We start from the raw sequence: 19,558 nt of genomic DNA, 5'->3' as shown, positions 1-19,558 counted from the left end.
AGGCAAGAGTGCTGCGTTACTCGGTAAGAATGCCGAAGAGAAAATCATTACGTAATAAACAACGCCCTGAGGTTTTTCAGATGCGAGTGACCTTAGGGGTTATCAATAAAGCACATACACTCTAAGCCCGTGCTTTCACTTTTCAACGGAGCGCTCAGATAGTCAAACGCTTCGATCTGCGCGGAAATATATCCCTGAGGACGACAAGGATGAAAGATGTCTAAACCTTGTAGTGGAGCAGGGATTGTGAAACTTGGAACATGGCGAGAGACCTAGTCATTTTGACCAGTACCGCATCCTAGAAGGGAATTTTTTTTTAATTCCAGCTTTTTCACACACCGTGCAACCCCCCAGTTTGCTGTATTTAAATCACCAAACGCCTTGCAAAAAAAAAAATAATAAAAAATATAAAAAAAACATAGTGTAGTAGAAGCTTTTAAGAACTTTGAAAGCGACCCGCCAGATCTCAAGGAACGTTGGTAGCTACTTCGAAAATTCCAGATGGTTCTTTTTTTAGCTCACTGCGTTTAGTTTGACAATGATGGTACAGAAACGCTCTGACATACAGTTCGAAATTAGTTGCTAAACACAAGAATTGCTGAGGGCACCTACGTTTTTTTATATATATTACGTGGGAACCCCCATCAACCAGCTGAATTGTTCGAAGAAGTGTTTTATGACGGTATATACTAGTCAGGTCATGCACTATTTTTTCCCTGGCATTCGCGAAGACATTCATTATGTATATATTTTTTTCTAGTGTGCACTACTGTTTTCAGTGCTACCCAAATTGTAATCAGTTCCATTTCTTTTTTTTTTTTTCAGATTCTTCAGTCTGCTTTTTCTTCTCTTGTGTTCAACGCTACAGCCAGCGCTTGGCGATGACTCAGACTTAGTCCCCGAACTCTGCGATCTCAGGGACCAACCAATGTACTGCAAGTGCGAGAATAAGCACATCGGAAAGGACGACGTCGAAATCACCTGCTTTGTTGTGAGAAATCTCACAGAAGACCACGTCGTCTTTAAAGCCTTCCAGAACCAGCCATCGATCGTTTCGATTGCATTCAGCACGTTCCGTAGTGACTACCATCTCCACTTCGTTCCGACAGAAGCACTGCGTTCCGCGGCGCCTGCCCTTGAGAACCTCAAGTTCACTCAAGCCAACCTTGGCTCGCTTAAGGCTCATTCCTTCTACAACCTGCCTAAACTAAAGACGCTATCTCTCGATTCAAACGACATTACCGACTTAGAAAAGGAGTCCATTGCCGACTTGCCCCACCTCACAAAACTGGAGATGGGCGACAACAAGCTCGTCAAGCTCCCTGCTCACGCCCTCTCGCGTCTGTCGGCACTGACTCACCCATTCCTAGAGCGGAACCAGATAAAGAGCATCGATGACACGGCCTTTGCTGACTTGGGTGCGCTGAAAGAACTGGACCTGAGCGACAACTTGATTGTAGATATGACGGAGGGCACATTCAAGGGCCTCGACCATCTGGAGCGGCTGGACATGTTCCGGAACAAGCTGCAGAGGTTGGACGCCCGGGTCTTCCGCGGGGCGCCGTCGCTCGTGGAACTGGACCTAAAATACAACGAGGTTACGGAGGTGGACCCGCTGGCCTTCGAGGGGTTGCCGCATCTCAAGAAGTTCTACTTCTCTCACAACCGGCTGCGGATTTTACCGGCGAACATGTTCTTGGGGGCGCCGAACCTGCTTACCGTGGACCTGTCACAGAACCAGCTGCTCACGCTTACCTGGAGGACTGTCCAGGACTTGAGGAAGATTGACGCCGAGTCCTTCGACATGAGCCTCACTGGTTAGTGCTTTTTGAATGGTCTTTTGTGAGAACGGCGGTTCGGGCTCTGGTTCAGCAGGGCACCGCAAGCGCGCACTTAATCAGCAATGAAAGTGACGGCAAGTGCTTACACTAGCAAAGCATTACATCTGTGTATCGTCTATGAAAATGTCTTATTTTCTTAATGATGTTCTTGAATATGTAAATTGAGAAGTTACCGCCGAAGCCTGGATACACTGCTTCGGATATAAGATTAACACAAAAATATCAGCACTTTGCAAATTTATTAACAATTTCGGCTGTGAATCTGCAATAACTATACTGCACAAGTTTGCATGAAAAAGATTGGTTTCAGAGCTCTCACAGGCTTTCCCTGATGATTAACTAGAGAAGTTCAGATAGCTTTAAAATAGTCTTCAGGGTTTATAGGTAGCGTCCAGACCGGTTTCAACGTTTATAGATTATTCGCAGATAGCTTCCAGGTATCTAAAGTATTCAAACATTCGTAAAGTTTTGACGGAATTCAATCCGAACGAAAACAAAAGTCATGTTTAATAAAATTACATTATCTCAGACTGATTTAATATGTTGCAGTAATATTAAAAAATAAGCAGTCAGTAATTTAAACAATTTAAAATGATGTTTGTAAGATAAATATTATTTATCGGGGTTCTGACTTGTTACCCCAAGGAAAGGCCAGTTTTTGCATGCATCTTGTTTACAAATTTAAACTCGGTTGCTCTTGAACCAGCTTTTAATGTGAATAGGATTCAAAGAGAAGGTGCTTCATTTGATCAGACAGTAAGTAGAACAATGGTTTTACGAGTTTTTGACTGGAAATGGAAAGCTGGAACACAACGACCAACCTGGGAAACCTTTTGTTCTTTACATCGATGGTCTCTTAAATCGATGAGGTACGCGGGCAAGCTGTGCCAGGGATAGCGTGAAAGATTCGGATACAACAAACGTAAAACATGTGAAGGTTATTGGTAGGTTATTCCTATATAATGGCCTTCACACGAGGGCCCTCAAAGGGGGAAAAATAAATAAAATAGAGAAAATTGTAGGTTGCCACTTCGGACTTCACCGATGAGTCGTTTCTTGACAAAATGGTGAAGTATAATAAAAAATTTGACTCTTTATGGCACTATGAAGCATTCTACATAATGATAATCATCTGACAAGCCTCTACAAGTCACCCAAAGACTTATAGTGATTTCCTGTGGTACACAATCATAATAATTCTATAATAATTTTTCCTTCAGCATGTTGGATCTAGGAGTTAAATACTGTTCTGAAAACAACTAAAAATAGTTTGAAACTGAATAAAAATGCCGGTCCTATATTTATTAATTTTGAGTGAAGTTTTTTTATATAGTTTTCCCAATATGAGGTTCCTAATATCCGTGCAGGTCTTTCCGCTCCCAAACTTTTTTCAGGTTGTAGTACTACAGAAGCGCACTGAATTTGGTTAATAAACTCAAGAACATCCTCCACACTGTCAACACCTTGGACCGAAAAAACTTCAATGTAAAACAAAACAAAAAGTTTAGAATCACTTTTTAATAAAAACGTTTATAAACCAAAATGCCTTACAAGATTTTATGAACTCTAGAAATCAATATTTCTATAAACATGAAAATTATAGGAGTGTCGGCATCTTGGAAAATGTGTATACTTAGTTTCATACTTAGTGTAAAACACTGTCAAAGGTACTAGCTCGCTCGCGTGGCTTTATCTATGGTTTCGTTTGCGCGAAAACACGTGCAAATGATCCGCAAGATCATTTGCTTGCTCGCGTACCCCATACTCACTCCAGCACGTTTTACAGCGTTGTACACTAAGTATGAAACAGAATATCGGTTCTAATAAACTTGGATCGAAGAAACATGTCAAAATATAAGATAAGTAACTTAAAATTGGTTTCAAATTCCCCTAAAACGTTTCCAGTAAGCGTAATTTTCTTATTGTTTTCACACAGGTTCCGGTAAGTTTCAAGAAAAGTTTCATACGTTTTGCCTGATAAAGTTCAGAAAGTTTTCTTTTTCATTTTCAGAATGTTTACGTAACAGTTTTGTTTTATAAATATTGCTTGATAGTTTCGAAATAAATATTAAAATAATTTAAACAAAGTTTAATAGATATCTCAAGACCGTTAACGTGCTAGCCAGCTAGTTTCAAGATAGTTTTAAGATACTAGTTTGCCATGCATGTTCCAAACAGTTTGTAATATTTTTTAGACAGTGTGCCGCATAGCTACAAAAATGTTTACCAGTAAATTTTAAGACAGTTTCCAGATAGTTCGCCGAATATTGTTTCCAGAGAGTTTGTCAAATACTTGCCACAGTTTGTCAGATGGTTTGGAGACGCTTTCAAGATAGATCGCTGGTACTTTCCAGATAGTTTGCCACATGGTTTCAAAATAGCTTCAAAAGAGATTCATTAGGTGAACAGACAGTTCGCCCGCGGATGCTCATGGGAATTAAAGTAAAGGTCATTAACTGCTAGTATGGTCTGAGTCAGTCGTGTGGGCGTAAGGCGTTATTCGTGATAACTCCTACTTTACATTTCATTAGTGAGATGAACAGACCGTGTTCACTTAATATGAAATGGCGTCGCGGTCACAGAGGTGGACCGATTTTGTGTAACAGATCTTGAAACCTTATTCCCTGCCGATTGCGGCACTCTACATCAAAACCAGTGCATACAACAATTGGTACACAGAGGTGGCTGGCAGCGACTTTCAGATTCCGGATGAACTCGTTCTTTTAGTAAAATTGAAGGTTATGTCTTCAAGAAGGCTTCCGTAAGCTGGTGTAGACGGTTAATGGCGTGAATAAAAAGAATCTAGCGAAACAGGAGAAGGTAATAGGAGTGGAAAGGACAAGCAAAAGGGAGGCGACAGCGTTCAATCTATCCTTTCTCGTGGAACGTCCAAGTTGGCGGTAACGAACCCAGTTTGACAAAGGGATTCAGATATGCTTTTATACCTCTATAATGTATTCAGACAGTAACGATGTGATAATTTATGAATAATCTATGCGATGAAGTGTCTCTTTTTTTTTTCTTTGCTCTCAGGAATACAACGAAAGAAGAGAGAGAGATAGATAATAGAGTGAGTAGTTATATGAGTATTTGATAAAAGGATGATTTTTATGCTTCTCTTGCCTCCTTTCCTGCATACCTGCTGTAATTTAGGGTTTGAGGATTACTCTCAGTTCTTTTTAGAAATTTATGAAATATTGATTCGAATCTAGGGTATCGAAACTCGTACACTGAATCGATACCTCAAGTATTCTAAGAGGTGCATCACGCAGGAGAAATGAAATAGAACGGTCCTTGTCAAAAACCAAAATTCCGAGGTAGGAGTTTTTACAGATTAAGACTCACGTGTTCCAAAATGTCACATATGCCACTATACCGCAATTTATTTATTTAATTTATTTAAAGAATATGGCGACTTGCATCAGTAAGTCATAGCAGGGGTGGCTACATATGATTATTCAAAGCAAATTTAACCAAAGAGCACTAATAGCATCTACAAGAAAATCAAGTGATGATAGGGTAAACATTTTATTTGGTGAGAATTCCATCCGTCATGGAGGCGAGATACCAACCTATTCTCGGTTTTCAGTTTCTGCTGGTTTTAACCGTTCCATTCAGTGCCCAGTTTACAACCTTTCGGACCGAGGAAACATGGATCAGCAAAAGGTGCCGGTGATTCCGTTTAGTCTGTCAGATCATTCTTCACCGTTGTTGATGCTACTTCATCCGGACTCGACGTTCGTTGATCATCACGTCTGGCAACAACGGTGGAAGTCATATTCCCACGAATGACAATTGATGAGGCGACGAAAACGGAAAAGAAAATTAACGTTTAATGGGTGAACTTGTGCTCAAAATAAAAAGGAAACAGACGATAACGATAGAGCGTCGCGGGCGTCGATGGCGGCGAAACAGCAGGATAGAACGCTGGGGCAAGACTGACTGCGGTTTGCCATGGGGAGCACCTTTTGTAGCCGCGTAAGTCTCTGGAACATTCGGCCTTAAATGTTCGGCGCGTAGAACATTCGTAACTTGATCAGACGAGGAAGTTCTCGAATTTGCGTGAACGTCAAGCAGAAAGAATAAATAGCGGAACATTCCGCTGCGTGGAATCGAAGCCAGATCTTCCACGCGACAGCCAAGCACGGTAACCATTCGACCACGTACGCACTCGCTCAGCGACGCGCGTGGAAATATGATCATGAAATATTTAAGAGCCTGCTCTACCAATACCCGATGGGTTTCGGCGCCATCATGGAGGCGGGTTACTCACGTATTCTCGTCCTCCAGCTCAGTGCACCTTACTTTTATGATACTATTGTGTGTTACGCACAGTCTTGTGAAACGGCACAGAGACCCAACTTGTTGCACTTACAGAACTTTTTTTCAGCGTACCGCTGAAGTGATTTCTTTGAGATCTCGGGTTCCCTTATTCGAGGTGAAAAAATGATTCCCTATACCTGTTGATGTGAAAGAAACACTGGTCCTCTCACTGCGGTGCAACAAAGGGAGTTTCTAGAAGCACTCTGTGTTACACCAAAGCTCTAGGAGGGACAAGTAAAGGTCCTTTCGGATTTGAGGGAGATTAAGCAAAATGAGCAGGTAGCAGACGAAAGGCTTGCTGCGCTCACTGCCCGGATCGCTTGGACGGCAAAAGGATGGAGGGGGGGGGGGAGGAAATGGGAACCAAAATAAGTTGCTCAAAACAACAAAATGAAACCACTTCTGCGCAACTTAGTGCGGTTATGACGCAGCAGGATGACCTTAAAAATAAATCCCCAAAAATTAATGTTTTCTTTTTCTTTCTTTATGGGCTGCCAGGTTCTGCCAGCGAAGCGTGGGACAGATCTAAACGAAATGATATATCGCTACGCGGTAATAACCTTGGCGTCGTTCAGGTTGAACCGCTATATAATTGATCGCACCCATAGAATCGGGAGTTTCTCTTAAAAAAAAAGCAGTCCGATCGTCGTTCAGCTTCATTCATTCAAAGAAAAACAGAGCATATTTGACAAAGCCCACAAACTAATGAGCAGTAATATGTCAACCAGCGAGGACTTTTTGTTACGTGCAAGATCGGAGAGGAAGAAACTGCTTACGTATGCTAAGGAGCATAATGACAGGTTCAAACGCCGCTTTAACAGGGTTGCTTCAGGTGGAGAAACGTTTATGCACGATTCCGAAACCCTTGTTGTTGAGTGCGTCCGATAGCAATGAAGGTCCCCTGTCGAGCGCCGTAAAATTGAACTAAAGGAACATCTTTCAATCGTTATAAACTGTCGTAGTATGAAGCATAAAACAAATTAGTTTCATGATCTGATTGCAGTCATTAATCCTGACATAGTTATTGATGCAGAATCGTGGTTGGACGACACCGCTTCTTATTCAGAAATATTCCCTTCTCATTTCAACGTCCACCGTAATGATCGTAATGCACGTGGAGCTGGCGTTTTTGTTCTCGTTAAAAAGCAAATCATGAGCACTGCATTACCGTTAGCCAGTCATGGACCAACAAGTCATAAACAAACAAGCCCAGCTAAACATTTTGTCGCTCGTTGGTCCTGTGTTGTTCTCCGTTTCCAACATATGATAAGCCGGATAAAGTCACAGATGGTTTTAAAACATCCAGCGCGTGGCTTATTACTTTCACTGAACTCAGTTTGTGAGTCGTTCTGGTGCTGTCTCACCGGCTAATTCTACGTTCTTATTGGCTACGCATCTATAATAATAATAATAATAATAATAATAATAATAATAATAATAATAATAATAATACTTTATGTGCATCATGCCCAAGAACAACCAGTATATGGTGGCGCATTAAATGGTAAAAAAAATATTTAACGCAAAATCTGCCACTGACAAAAAAATATGCGAATCAGGAATTAAAAACCTAGAAATTCAGCTCTCTCCTAAGAACAAAAATATAAAAAACAAACAAAAAGAAACGACATGAGAGGACAGGTCATTAACACAAATCTACATCCTAAGTGGAGTGTTGGCAGTAACGTATTAACAGTAACGGCATTAACGGTAACGCGTTACTCTTTTCAGTAACGTTGCAACGTACTCGTTACTTTCGTAAAAGATTAGCGGGTAACGTACTTCCGTTAGTTATCTAAAGTAACGGGTAACGGTAGTTACGTTACTTGTTACTTCCCGAACTTTAAAAAACTTACACGTCAATTTTCTTTTCTTTTTTTTGTTTTTAGGTGCCATGCCATGTGAATTTTGGAGTTTTTACCGTTTTTCTTTGCGTTTCTTCTCGTAAATAATTAGGTGAAACCGCGAAAAAGGTAAAGTAACTATGTTCAGCTGCTGCATGAACATGTGTAGTTTCTTGAAATATATGGTGCTTATACTTATCTGTACCGTCGAAACAGTGAAACGTGTAATTCACAAGTAAAGAAAAGTAACGCAAACGTATAACGTATGTTACTTTTTATCGGGAACGGTATCGCGTTCCTTTTATTTTGAGGTAACGTAGGTCGGTAACGCGTTCCTTTTATTTGCAAGTAACGAGTAACGTATTTATTTGCTTTTCTTTTATAACGCCTTCAAGACTGATCTTAACCAATGATGAAAATTTTGATTGAATAGAGGGGTAAATACGCTCAGTCGTCTAACAACACGACCCGGCACATGAAATTATCGCGGTGATGCCAGTTCACTATCTATATGGTAATGCGCAACCTTACGTAACTATAGAGCGTCACCAGCTATTTTTCTATTTAACAGGTTCAGCAACCACAGTGATTCAAGAATGTATTCGTAGTCGTAAAAACACATCGTCCCAATGTACGTATCTTATACAATGTGAATAAATCCTTTTTTGCAGTCTTCCAGTTTGAGCCGCATCAGCTGCACAGTCAGCGAGTTTCGTATGACACTACAGGAATTCTAGTCTAACCCTAAGCAAGTAGCATAACACTCGCACCACGCACCAATGATTTGAAAAGTTCCTCGTAATGCGGGATATCGTTTCCCTCACTCTGATAGCCTCGTCCCACTAGAGCGACAAACACCGATTTTTGTCCGACGACACCACAAAGTTCCGTGTCGCCGATGCTGTCCCACTACAACGACCAATGCCCGCGACATTCGCCGACACGCGCCGACAAACGATCGACGACGGACGAGTCCTTGTCTGTCGTTGGAGTTGAAACGCAGCAAGCAGTCCCACTGAGGAACATGTCTCGGAGACAAACGTATCCTCCTCGCCCAGTTGTGCCTTCTGTTGCCTCCCTTCCCACCCTTCTACCCTTCCTCCCGTTCCTCCCGTGGCTCGCTTCGCCGCTCGACCTTCAGAGAAGCCCTTGGCGGCCACTCCTCGTTCCCGCAGTTCCGGTCCCTCGATTGCTCGTAGTGGTCGCGGGCGCGGCTTGCTTGCTTGCGCCGGGCGGTCGGTTTGCGAAAGGGAATTTGCTGTGGTTGGTTTTGCTCGCGAAAACTTGGTGCGTGAGGTGGTGCTTCAAGACGCCGAGGTCTACGGCCCTGCATCAGGATGGATACCCACTCATGTTCGAGGACTAACCAAAGTAAGACCTCTCAGCACGAAGTAGGACACTACGTTCCGCGGCAAGCCATTCCGGCAGACGAGAGACTTGTCATCACGTTCTGTGATAATCGGGATGCCTTATTGTCCTCCAAAAAAACGCCTTCCCTTGATCATTCGGATACGAGGTTATTAACATCCTCGAAATCGGCGTGAAGTTCCGTGGCGCTCACCTAGAATTCCTCGAACGACTCAAAAAAGGAACGATTCGGGCATTCTAACTCGGAAAAAGCTTGGTGTCGATTGTCACGACTGTTTGCGGAAGGTCGCCAACGGCAAATGAAGACAAGTGAATGCTTTAATCAAGAAATAAAGTAATCGTTTCCTCTTACACCGTGTTTGTCGGCGCGTTTTATGCCCAAAGAGCAAAACACGAAAACCGCGTCGCCAGACTCAGTTTGTCTGTGTATTTCGAAGTGTTTTGTTGACAACTCCAGTCCCACTAGGAAACAAGTTTCCTTGTCCCTGTGTTCTGCGTCGTGTCCTCCAAGTGGGACGGCGGACTTCGACAAACAGGCTGTCTGTCGGTGTCGTCTGTCGCTCGTTGTCGTGTGTCGCTGTCGTTTGTCGCTGTCTGTCGCTCTAGTGGGACGCGGCTATAAGAGCAGCGGCAACATTTTGGTTAACGCGAAGCAAAAAAAAAAAAAAAGAAAGTTTGCCGTCAAAATACACCCCAAGGTCACGGACTCGAATGACACGTTGGATAGTAGAATTGCCAAGCAGGTATACGTACAGCCAGGGCCGTAACCAGGGGGGGGGGGGGGGGGGTTAGGGGGTTCTGACCCCCCCCCCCCCCCCCCCCGAAATTTTTTGCTGGGTACGGCCCTGGTCGGTGCACTTGCAGCCAGCCGATTTTAATCTCCACCTCTGCGCACGCGCAGTGGCGCCGGTCCGCTACCGGGTACCAAACCGGGACCGGTTCTCCGGTTTGCTGTAACTCTCTATTATATGCCACCGATGCACATGATTCATAGGCGAAAATAAGACAATAGACACTTTCAAAATGGCCGCCGTTGTCCCCGAAAACCCCCCCCGAAATTTTTTTCTGGGTACGGCCCTGCGTACAGCTGCAACGGAAAAGGAGTGACACAAGTGACCGATGACCGGAGCGGCAAAATCGCGACACGCGGCGCTTATGTTCCCGAGCGCGCCGATAGCGAGATTGCCAGTCACGTTCCATGTCTCAACGGGGGGTGGCCGGCAGAAAGCAGCCCATCCGAAAGCCCACATTTTAACAGCTATCTCATCCCTCAATTTTCTTCCGGCCACCCCCGCGTTAAAACAGGCAACATGACTGGCACTCCCGCTATCGGCGGGCTCGGGAACTATAGCGCCGCGTGTCGCGATTTTGCCGCTCCGGTGACCGGTCACTTGTGCTACTCTTTTTCCGTTGCAGCTGTACGTATAATAAATAATTTATTAATAAGTTGTCCAGGAATTCTGCACGCCCTGCATTTTTTTTTTTAAAGGATTTTCCCAATTATAACGAAGAGCAATTCGTCTTTTTTCGACCCACTGAGCGGTGAGCGGTATCGGGCTCCGATGACCCTTCTGACCCAGGGGCCAAACCTCTTTCCAGTTAAACTGCATTAGCTCTACGCCGCGCTCACACTGTTACTACACCGTACAAAACACATTCTGTAGAGACACTTTCTGAGGTGTGTTTGTTGCTTGCGTGGTGGTCCTGTCTAATTGTTGATACAAAAACACTTTTTAGACATGTTCGAAGCTTGTATGAAGGAAACATGCTTCTAACACGCTTGAGGGGTGTCCGCAGGTAATTCTGTCATCACGCCTAAAGCGAACACCGAATGTTTCTTGTAGATATTTAAGTAGTGTGACGACGGTTAGAGGGCTACCGAAAGTCTCTCTTAATGGCCGAACTGATGAAAAAACAAAAACACACAATACTATTATGGTGTTTCGGGAGCAACACTCTGGATTAGGAAGCCAGGGAGAGCTTAGCTGCAACACCGAAGGAAATTGCGACGAGTGAGATTTCCCTTCCTGCGCGGTCGTGTATATCGACTTCATGGGCTACCCATGCCGAAGGGTCGCTTCTGTTTGCGGTATCATCCTGACAAAACGACCTCTTTGTTCTCCACTTCAATTATATTATAATTTTTTTTTTCTTTGTTCCGATCGGTCCAGAGGTCTAGAACGTAAAGGAAGAACAAAAAGGAAGGTCATATTATCGGTTTCCTTTATTGGGAACCGATGGGACGTCGTTCCCTCCATTCAACTTTTGCCATTTTGGACGGGTGGATCGGTTCAGTGCTTCACGTGGTACGACTGGACATCCCAGATGGGCACCCGCCAGAAGCGCGAGGAATGTTCCTTCCGCCTTTCGATAATGGTTTCCCATCCGGACGCCATCCGGCCGTTAAGGCTTGACCTAAAGGGCCTCTTTCGGTTTAAGCGTTTTTTGGTGGTGCATAAAAAGTTTCTTGCGAGGGAAATTTGGTGTCGGGGCGGTGGCGTATACATGGCCTACACTGATGTCCCATCAGCATCAGTTGGGGGGAAGGGGGGGGGGGGGGGGGCTTGCTGCTCGGCTTGTACCTTGTGCATCGGCGATTCCGTACTACCAAAGTTATTTTTCTCGCCAGGAACGAGTAGGGATGACCACCGGCATGATGCGATGACGTGTTGTGCATGCCGTGTATATTTAAACTAATAGACGACATGGGGTCGCACTAGCGGAACATATCCAAGTTATATTTTCGCTTGTTTGAGTGCGGTGGAAGGGAAGCTAAGCAATTTGTTGGAAATGAAGCTCACATACTTTTGTAACATTGACTAAACAGGCCATCTTATGTTTCGAGAGTTCGAAATGGTACGTCCGTTTTCTCAACTTCCAACATATTTCGAGTGATAAGCGTACGAAAACGTGCACTCGAAGTAACTGTATAAAAGCGACGTGATAAAAATGATCAGTTCGTAAAGTCAATTCTAAGTTACGAGGACCTGACAAAGGATATAAAGTCACCACGAGAGACGATTGTTGTTATAATCTGTTTCACCATAGTTTCGAACGAAGCCGAAGTTACGGGAGTGAGCACCTTGCCCAAAACGTAGTTTGTACACGCCACGGCAGGCACAGCTTCAGATTATTATTCTCACCCATATCGTGAAATGCACCCATGTTTATTCGAGTTTGAGAATGCCCGCGGCCCGCAAATCTGGGTGTTTTGTTTTTGCATATTTGAGCGAACCTTACGCGCTCCAAATCAATTGAAAGTGTTACTTTCAGCCAGTGCTTGCCAGTGGATAAACTTGTTGTCACTGTTCCACGCTGTGTGCGAACCCCGTCATTGCTCTGTCACTGAATGCTCCTGCTTGTCGCTGATCGGCACGTCCCTCAAAGCAGGTTCACTTTTTGTTCTTTCCGGGTTACTTTAAACAAGTATAATGTTTACTCTACAGCGTGTAAGGTTGGCCCGCTCCTCGCGCACCTCGTGCGTTTGTTTACCCCCAAATTCGCGCACGTGCTTTCGTTTCCCCCGACCTGAACTAATGATCGCCACGAGCTCGACTGCCTTGCCATCGAACGTACTCTACGTGTTTCCCATGTTTCCTTTTGATTGGCGTATTTCTCAGGGGTTTCGATGCACCAAGGACACATTTTAGAACACTTACTTGCTCGCCATCACACCCTAATCACTCTGGCACATCTGCTCGCCCGCCAAGCGCTTGGGAGAGCACTGCAATCTACGAAGGGCCGTCGGCCAACGACGGGGCTCATAATATGTTTAGAACCCGAACACAAGACGCGCTGTGGCACTGGACACGGTAAAATGCCCCGCCATAGCCTCCTCTATACTCACAAAGCCTGGCAGTTCGACGACGGAGCCATAAAGTACTGGTCACAGATTTGGAACGCGAGGATCTGGTAGCACAGAGCATCAAAAAGCCATTTCTCGGGGAACCTGAACGTCAGCGCACACTTTTGCAGCGCCTGGACCCGAAACGTATTTGTTCGCTCGGGAGAAGTGTGTTTCGGCGTCTCGCCGCAGCGGGGCACCAGTATTGTGGCTCTGCTCTCTTCGGTTGTCTGCGGCTCCACCCTTTCCATTTCGGCGGCCGCTTCTCGCGGTGATCTGCCAGGCTTTGTCACTATATAGGAGGCTATGGTCATGCTCAGTGTCCCATCAGAGACAGTTTTGCTTAGTCTAGACTTATTATCAGTGACGTCATTGGCCGCGGGCCCTCCGCAGATTGCAGCAATCTCCCAAGGGCTTTGCCGGAGAGCAGACGCTCCAGATGACTTAGGTGCATGTCTATGGCAGTTTAAGCAACGAAGGGCTTATAATTTTAACGCTTCTTGCTTCGTTTTTTTGCGTTTCTACCTGCAAATTTCGCAAACCGATTGGCTCCGCAGAACGATAATGAGATGCCCGAAAAAAGCCACGCCCTGTCTTTCTGCAAGTGACTCTAGCAAGCGACTCGAGTACAAGCTCTGAGCACTCCCAGCAGCTTCCTCATTCCATACTCGTACTAGCTACTGCAAATACTACTAGTGTCTTAGAAATACTGTTCTGCAAATCAACCGTAAAAAGAAAGAAACAATAAAAAAGAGAAAACGTAAATTTTCCAACAAAAAAATAAGACAAATTTTACCTGTGAATTGTCGTTAAACTTTTTGTCATGGCTGAATATTCTATGTCTTCTTTGGTAGGGAACCCAACAAAATGGGATCACGTTTCAAAACTATGCGAGGTTGGAGGGCGCATTTATTAACATTATTACGTGGGCTTCGAAACGTACGCGCATTTTTGCGGCCTTTCAATTTAAACAGCGTTTAGCGAGTTGGGTGTCCTCCCCCGCGCTCTCTTAAAACTGGCGGTTGAACTATTCTCATACCTCGAAGGACCCTCTCTTGTCGGACGTGCTTGCGCATGGAAGAGGGTGACTTCGGCGACTCGCGCCGTACAAATATTGTAGCTTTTCGAGCGAAAGGAAGCGACACAAAAAGAGAAGTAACAACTGCGCTCGCATGACCTTCACACTTATAACTATGCAGCTTCACGAAAACTATAAACGGTAGCTATATGATTTATTTTCATTATAGACCGGCTGTTGATTGAATACCGACCAAAATTTTTTGTTGCGCAAAACTATACCTCGCCCGCAAAAGCCATTCATGTCGTATTGGGCCAATTTATTGAGGGGACAACTTATGAAGCCTTAATAGGTTTTACATAAATATCTCTTTATTATTAAAAAAAAAAAACGTAAGATTCCCATTACAAACCTTCTTAACGTCGTCAAAAAAGAGTAAATCAGTTATTTTGTTTTGAAGATTTAGAGCGCATTGTCAGCGTGGTGGAGCGCGAGAAATACCGTGTGTGATATACACAAACACGTTATTTTTAAACATGCCCGCGTTTACCCCATGTGGGCATTGCGCTTGCGCAGTAGCCAGGTTTGCCTTAGATGAAGCATCTGACCTTTACCAAAAAAACTGTGGTACTTTTTTGTTTAAAAACTGTTGAAAAAATTCAGCACAGGTTGTAAACGGCAATAGCTTTTCATCTCACTTTCTCTAGCTTTTTTGTTGAGTTTCTTATGAAGATTGGCCCACTCTTTAATAAAAAAATTCAACAGACTTTCTCTCGCCTCCAAGCTGCTTTTTTTGTAGCTTTTTAATTAAAATTCTACAGCTTTTCAATAAAAAACTACAGCCGTCTAAATGGAAAAAAAATATTTGCAGATACCCATTAATTCAACAAAGTTTTGGAAGCTTACTACAGCGGTCCACTCTGCTCCAAAATGGCTGCAGCAAAATAACGTAAAAAAAAAACACGCGATTTTTGTTTTTCTTTGGATTTTGTTAGGAAATTTTGTCCCTGTGTGGATTTGAAAGCACTACAGACATCCCAAAACTACGCATTCTCTTTTTCTCTCTTTTTCAAGTCGTGACGAAATGTTTCAGTTTTCGGGCAAGTTTTCTCGCGGTTACGTCAATAAGAAAGATATACTTCACTGTAGCCCTTTTTTATTTCCATGTATAAAATCAGTATTATATTTAACCTATATCTTTCCCTTCCCTTCTTCACGAAGGGTGCCCTGCATCATCGCCCCTGATTCACAAGGGGTCCACGAAACGTCGATGGTTGAGAACCACTGACCTAAACCACAGTCACTTTGACTGCCCCAGACCCTTGTATAGCATACGTATTGAAGGGAATCATTTGGCCGGTGATCACGTCAGCACTTATTAAGATTCCAAATATCCGATCTCCTCCTGGGGAGTCTACCAAAGGGAAAACAGTGTTTCGAAGTTCGTGGACGATATCTCTTACAACTAATAATAATTCGTTCACCTAATAATAATTCGGCGCAGTCGCTAAAACAACATCCACGAAACTGGCTTATATAAGAAATGTTCTCGCTTCTCTGTATATCTCCTTTCAGGACGAAGCGAGTCAAGGCAGTTTGTCCACTTTGCAATAAGTTAATTTGCTTTCCTTTACTAGTTGACTAGTTTAATATAATCCTTCAAGTCACTATAGTCCCTCACAAAGTGAGAACGGCAGGGCGTGTCCTCCGAATGCCTGGCCTTCAGCACGCGCCCCATGCCTTCCGTCGTGCTGTGACTACACGCGCGCGCTCGAGATGCACGAACGCCGAAGCGTTGTCAAGGGTCGTGGGCTCACGCTGAAGGCGGGACAACCGAAAGTGATCCCTACCGTTCTTACCTTGTCAGGGACTATTGAGAAACTTAGTGACTTAAGACATCTAGTCGAGGTGTACTATGTTCAATAAAAGTGAGCAGAAGTTCTTCAGCTCTTTATTGACCCTGGCTACAGTGAATCAACTGTACACTTTAAACACGAAGTAAACAGAACGTCTTCAGTCCTTCTGATGACACTGTCAACAGGAAATGAGCTAAAAAAATTAAAGTCCCGTCAATAGAAAGTCAAAAACTTTTCTTTTGACTCCGACTGAAGAGCATCATCAGAAACATTTAAAAACAAAATCAACAAAATTTTGTTGAGCATGTAAACAGGAAGTCAGAGTCAAAGGAAACTAATCAAAGTCAACAAATAGTCAACACCTTTTCAATAAAAAGTCATAAATTATTTTCATACGGGGAGCACGTGCAGTGATTGCCAACAGCAGCGTCACTGTAGCGGCGTAACGTCAGTTCCCCGTCTTGGTCTATTAGCCCCGAGAGCGAGCACAAGCGTTGCTGCGGTCGCCGCGCCCGGATTGGGTGAAGTGTACTGTGACGTCAGCGGGAGTACTCCGCTCCGCGATCTCGCATCGGCTCGCCTCCCAGCACCGGTTTCCTGATTTGGCGTTGTGTGCCGCAGGCTCTTCGAGGAGCTGGACTTCGTTTACCTGGTGTGCAAGACGTTGAGTTAGGCCGGTATTTCATTTCATTTCATTTCATTTATTATTCCTTGAGGGCCCGTTAGGGCATTATACAAGGGGGGTCAATAACACACTAATAATCATGGTTTAAAATAAATTAACACTCACAGAGAGGAAGTCAGAAATACAGATGAATCAAAGAACAACAACATACAAGTAGTTATCAACATTACACAATATTATTAATATTTTAACGGTATGCACTGTGAACAGAAAACGGAAGAAAAAACATTAGCAGATAGACATGTTTGTAAGTTCCAGGTAATTGATCAGTTCTTTGGCAAATCTATCAGAGTTAGTCTCGGTTGCAACACTATCGGGTAATTTATTCCAGTCCTTGATTGTCATGGGCAGATAGGAATTATAAAATGATACAGTTGAACTAAAAATCGGGCGAACTTTGCGGGAGTTATCATGGCAGAGAGATATGCTGTGGGGTGGAAGGAAGAGAGATGCTCTAATAGAGGCATGGTTATAGTATATTTTATGAAACAGGGCTAGTCGAGAAAGAATGCGCCTAAATGAAAGTGTGTGAAGGTTAGCTTTGCTTCTTAGGCCTGTTACGCTATTGAAACGAGAGTAGTCTGAGAAAATGAACCTTAAAGCTCGGTTTTGAATTGCCTCTAATTTCATAACTAGGTAATGCTGCCATGAGGACCATACAGAAGACGCATACTCTAGACGAGATCTAACAAATGTTATGTATGATAACTGTTTAATTTCAGGTGAGGCCAGTTTGAGGTTGCGCCGAAGATATCCTAATGATGAATTAGCCTTAGATAAAATAAAATTAATGTGAGTTGCCCAAGATAGATCACAGGTTGAATGAACGCCGAGGTATTTATAAGATGTACAGGGGTCAATTATTGTGTCGTTGAGTTGATATGAAAAGAGTGATGGGAACTGTGATCTGGTGAAAGACACTAGTTTCGTTTTATTTACATTAACTGCCATTTGCCATGTTTGACACCATTCTTCTATTATTAGTAAGTCAGCCTGTAAGAGTAGGTGATCATTATTATTACTTATCGGTCTGTATAGAGCACAATCGTCAGCAAAGAGGCGAATTTGAGATGTTAGGTTAGCAGGAAGGTCGTTAACGTATATTAAAAACAGCAAGGGGCCAAGAACACTACCTTGGGGTACGCCGGACGTTACACGAGAAAGAGGTGAACGGGACTCGTTTACAACAGTATATTGTGTACGATCGGATAGGAAATTTTTGATCCAAGTGATTACTGAATTATGAATACGCAGTTGGGTTAGTTTTTGTAGCAGACGTTCGTGGAGAACTTTATCGAATGCTTTAGAAAAGTCTATGAAAATGACATCGGTCTGTAATCTGTTGTCAAGGTTACTGTGAAGCTCATGAATGAAATGTATTAGCTGGGTATCACACGAATATGTCTTACGAAAACCATGCTGATTTTTAAAAAGCAGATTGTAATTTTCCAGATATTTCATGGTAGAAGAGAAAATGACGTGCTCTAGTAATTTACATGAGATGCTGGTGAGAGATATTGGGCGATAGTTCGATACAACATTACGATCCCCACTTTTAAAAATGGGGATGACTCTACCAATTTTCCAGTCAGACGGAAGCTTGCCGACATCAAGTGACTGTTGAAAAATAAGGGTTAAAAATTGGGATGAGATATGTTTTGTGTTTTTCAGCAATTTAGAATTTATTTGGTCATCACCGGAGCTGGCAGAATTTTTTAGATTTTCTATCGCTTTTACTATACCCAAATATGTTATTTCGATTGAAGGCATAGCAGAATGAGAAAGGTGATATAGGAGAGGAATATTGTCATCGTTTTCTAGTGTAAATACTGAGCTAAAGTAGGTATTTATTAGTGTGGCGCTTTCGCTATCAGACGCGGGAGTTCCATTCATATTAGTCGGGTGGATGGATTTATGCTCTTTAGGATGAATGACCTCCCAGAATTTATTAGGCTTATTTTTCAAAGTGTTAAGAAGGTCGAAGTTAAAAAATTAGTTCTTTGCATTTTTCACTTCTCTTTTATATTCCTTAGCAGACGCGTTGTAATTATCCCATGCAATCGTATTGTGCTTTTCTTTAGCTTGCTTGAAATGTCGTTTCTTCCGAGCACTTAATTTGGAGATTTTCTAGTTGTACCAAGGCTTTGCATTGTTTGTTTTAATTCTGATGGTTGCAACGTACGTGTCAGTCAGAGTTGTTACCCTGTTTTTAAAGAGATTCCAATTTTCCTCAACTGTTCTTTGATAAAAGTTGATATGAAAAGTATCATAAAACTGTTGAAGGTTTCTATTAAGTGCATCATAGTCAGCTTTATTGTAGTCTTTAATAAATTTATAATGGCATGATCTAATGACGACGTCAAACTGCAGGTTTAAGTGTATAACATTGTGGTCACTAATAGCGGGAAGATGAGTGATGTTATTCGGATGTGAGGGGTCAGTAGTAAGGCACAGGTCAAGAATGTTGCTAGAGTGATGGCTAACTCTTGTTGGTTTAGTTATCATTTGGGAGAGGTTAAACGTAAGAGCTAGGTCGATGAACTCATTATCAAACTGATGACCTGATGAAAGGGAGTTCCAATCAATATTTGGAAAGTTGAAGTCGCCAAAGAAGATGACCGACGCATTTGGTTTAAGGGTATTAAAGATGGGCGAGAGGGAGTCATGAAGTTCGCTAATGAAACTAGCGTGATGATCGGGTGCTCTGTAAGATACACCAATCAAGATATCGGAACACTGAGAGTGAAGTTGAAGCCATACCATCTCGAGGTTACCTGGA

The 19,558-nt window shown here is 43.1% G+C and overlaps 1 protein-coding gene across 1 annotated transcript; it reads left to right on the top strand.

Annotated features, from left to right (window-relative positions):
• The first annotated feature begins 541 nt into the window (after positions 1-541).
• On the top strand, positions 542-1,822 carry LOC120846892 (phospholipase A2 inhibitor beta-like). Its single transcript, XM_042291311.1, has 2 exons — positions 542-567; positions 826-1,822. Exons 1-2 carry the CDS (start codon positions 542-544, stop codon positions 1,820-1,822), a joined length of 1,023 nt encoding a protein of 340 aa, XP_042147245.1.
• Positions 1,823-19,558: the final 17,736 nt, after the last annotated feature.

Source organism: Ixodes scapularis, unplaced genomic scaffold (assembly GCF_016920785.2).
Source record: "Ixodes scapularis isolate PalLabHiFi unplaced genomic scaffold, ASM1692078v2 PGA_scaffold0__279_contigs__length_252992795, whole genome shotgun sequence".
Classification (NCBI taxonomy): domain Eukaryota; kingdom Metazoa; phylum Arthropoda; class Arachnida; order Ixodida; family Ixodidae; genus Ixodes; species Ixodes scapularis.
The sequence above is the reverse complement of the archived record's forward strand: the minus strand, read 5'-3'. Positions and strand labels throughout refer to the sequence as shown.

Coding starts and splice junctions, on each gene's coding strand:
- LOC120846892 (XM_042291311.1), top strand. CDS start 542: ATGGTACAGAAACGCTCTGACATACA. Junction 568..825: donor CAGAAACGCTCTGACATACA/GTTCGAAATTAG, acceptor TTTTTTTTTCAG/ATTCTTCAGTCTGCTTTTTC.